Below are 1,885 nucleotides of genomic sequence, written 5' to 3'. Positions count from 1 at the left end.
GTCAGACACTGACAATAACAATCAACTTTTAATGGATGGATTTGACCCCAAGGATTAACGTTAGTTCATGTTGCAACCATTGCAGCCTTTTTCTTAAACATTTTCACATCAAACGAATGAATTAAGGATTTATTTACACCAAACCAGAGTTGGTGATTGTTGGACAGACTAACAGAGACGATTTTGGTGAGTTTGATTCCATAACATTGTTTTGGTCTAAGATACTGGTGCTTTAGTGTGGTTGTTGTTGTGCAAAATATTTAGTTTTGAGTTAAGAAATTCCAGTTGTGGCTAGGGGTGATTTGGCCCTGATCTGCCCCCTAGTGGCTAAACTTTTCAATCCTCACACACAAAGTCCTCAGGGCTTCTTGTCTACACAAGCATGTAATTAAAACGTGGAGTATAAAGTAATATATATGAATATTATATTATTATTTACAAACTTCAACCTGCCGTGTCTCACTGAGTCATCTTGTGCATCTTTAAAAACTGAACATCAACACACACGTGTGTGAGCACGGTTCATGTCCCAGCACTGTCTCACCCCTGCAGCAGGTTACAGAACGCCACACAGCGCCCCCTTCGGTCGAAATGCTGACAGGAGACACACATGGTGGGACCTGGACCCCAGCAGCCCTCATCTGTGCACTCTGTGTCGCAGGTTTGATTCTGTTGTTCTGAGGGTGACAAGAAGGTTTTCTTATTTCTTTCCCTTCATTCATAAACACAGATGTCAGCAGTGACTGCGACACACATCCAGAAACTCACTGCACACGTCTGGTGGGCCGTTGTTGCGCATGCTGATTTTCTGGTCACTGGATCTGAAGAGGCGGGTCCACTGGTCGCGCCCGGTGTAGCAGAGCTGAGAGTTGTCCTTCAATATCACCTGCCCGGCACTTACCTCCTTCAGAGAGCGCAGACCCAGCCAGCGGAGGTGCTTCGCCTTCACCACTACCAAACTGTGCTGACTGGAGAAGAAAGATATAATGTGGAGGTTAATAAACAATATTGAATATTCAGCTTATAACAAAGACTTGTTTCTGGTTTACAGAGGTCAGAGAACACTTCCATAATCTTTTATTAAACACAATAAAGGCTGCTAGTTGATGAGAGGAGTCTTAGTCAACCCACTTTTCAGCAAACTCTGTTCAGGAGCTGTGCCTTTTCTCTTTCTCACAGGAAGTGTTTGCTGCATGTGCTAATAGTACCAGCTACCATTACCAACTTCGTGGTCCTATTAGCTGCCTACTGGGAGTTCGAAGGATGAGGGAGGTTTGATTACACTACTAGCAGAGGAGAATGAGCACCAGAACCGCAGCCGGCAGAGCGGGCAACGAAACCGACAGAGGTCAGGTGATTTACTGTCACTCCACACAGATCTGATGTTTTCAGCTCTTCACTTTAACCAGAGCTGGGTGAGTTGGCAACATAACCGACTACTGGGATGACGAAGACACAGCGGGTTCAGGCAGGAAAAGGAGAGGCATAAAGCGGGAAAGGAGCCGGTTTGTAGCCGGTTAATAAGTCAGTAACTGTTAACGTTATTCATCATCCATCATAGAAATCGTATTTCATTTGTTTTTCTATTAGTGGCAACAAAATGATGATGATGATATTTATTTGTCTTCAGAGATTCTGCACCTAGTTAAGGTTCAAGAAAGATGGTGGTTTTAGTTTTTAACAACATCCAGCCACTGGCTCACTGATCCATTCTGCCACGAGACAAATAACACTGAATGGATATCAAATATTTTCCATTTAATATAAATATAATAGCATCTGCATCTCATCGGCCACAGAGAGGATCTGGTCTTTATTGAGGTCTACCATGTTTAAAGGACCGGTGTGTATCATTTAATGGCATTTAGTGGTGTACTTACAGATT

The 1,885-nt window shown here is 43.3% G+C and overlaps 1 protein-coding gene across 1 annotated transcript in view; it reads right to left on the bottom strand.

The window, feature by feature from the left end:
- LOC118335038 (melanoma receptor tyrosine-protein kinase-like) overlaps nucleotides 1-1,885 on the bottom strand; it is a 21,935-nt gene that overhangs the window by 12,674 nt on the left and 7,376 nt on the right. Inside the window, exons 11-12 of the mRNA XM_035671213.1 lie at nucleotides 769-968; nucleotides 545-677 (exon numbers count right to left, since the gene is read on the bottom strand). Of these exons, the coding sequence (XP_035527106.1) occupies nucleotides 545-677; nucleotides 769-968 (333 nt within the window). The remainder of the gene's footprint in view (nucleotides 1-544; nucleotides 678-768; nucleotides 969-1,885) is intronic.

Source organism: Morone saxatilis, unplaced genomic scaffold (assembly GCF_004916995.1).
Source record: "Morone saxatilis isolate NCDOM2014 unplaced genomic scaffold, NCSU_SB_2.0 Contig23, whole genome shotgun sequence".
In the NCBI taxonomy this organism is placed as follows: domain Eukaryota; kingdom Metazoa; phylum Chordata; class Actinopteri; family Moronidae; genus Morone; species Morone saxatilis.
Note: the sequence above shows the minus strand (reverse complement) of the source record. Positions and strands in the feature narration are given on the sequence as shown.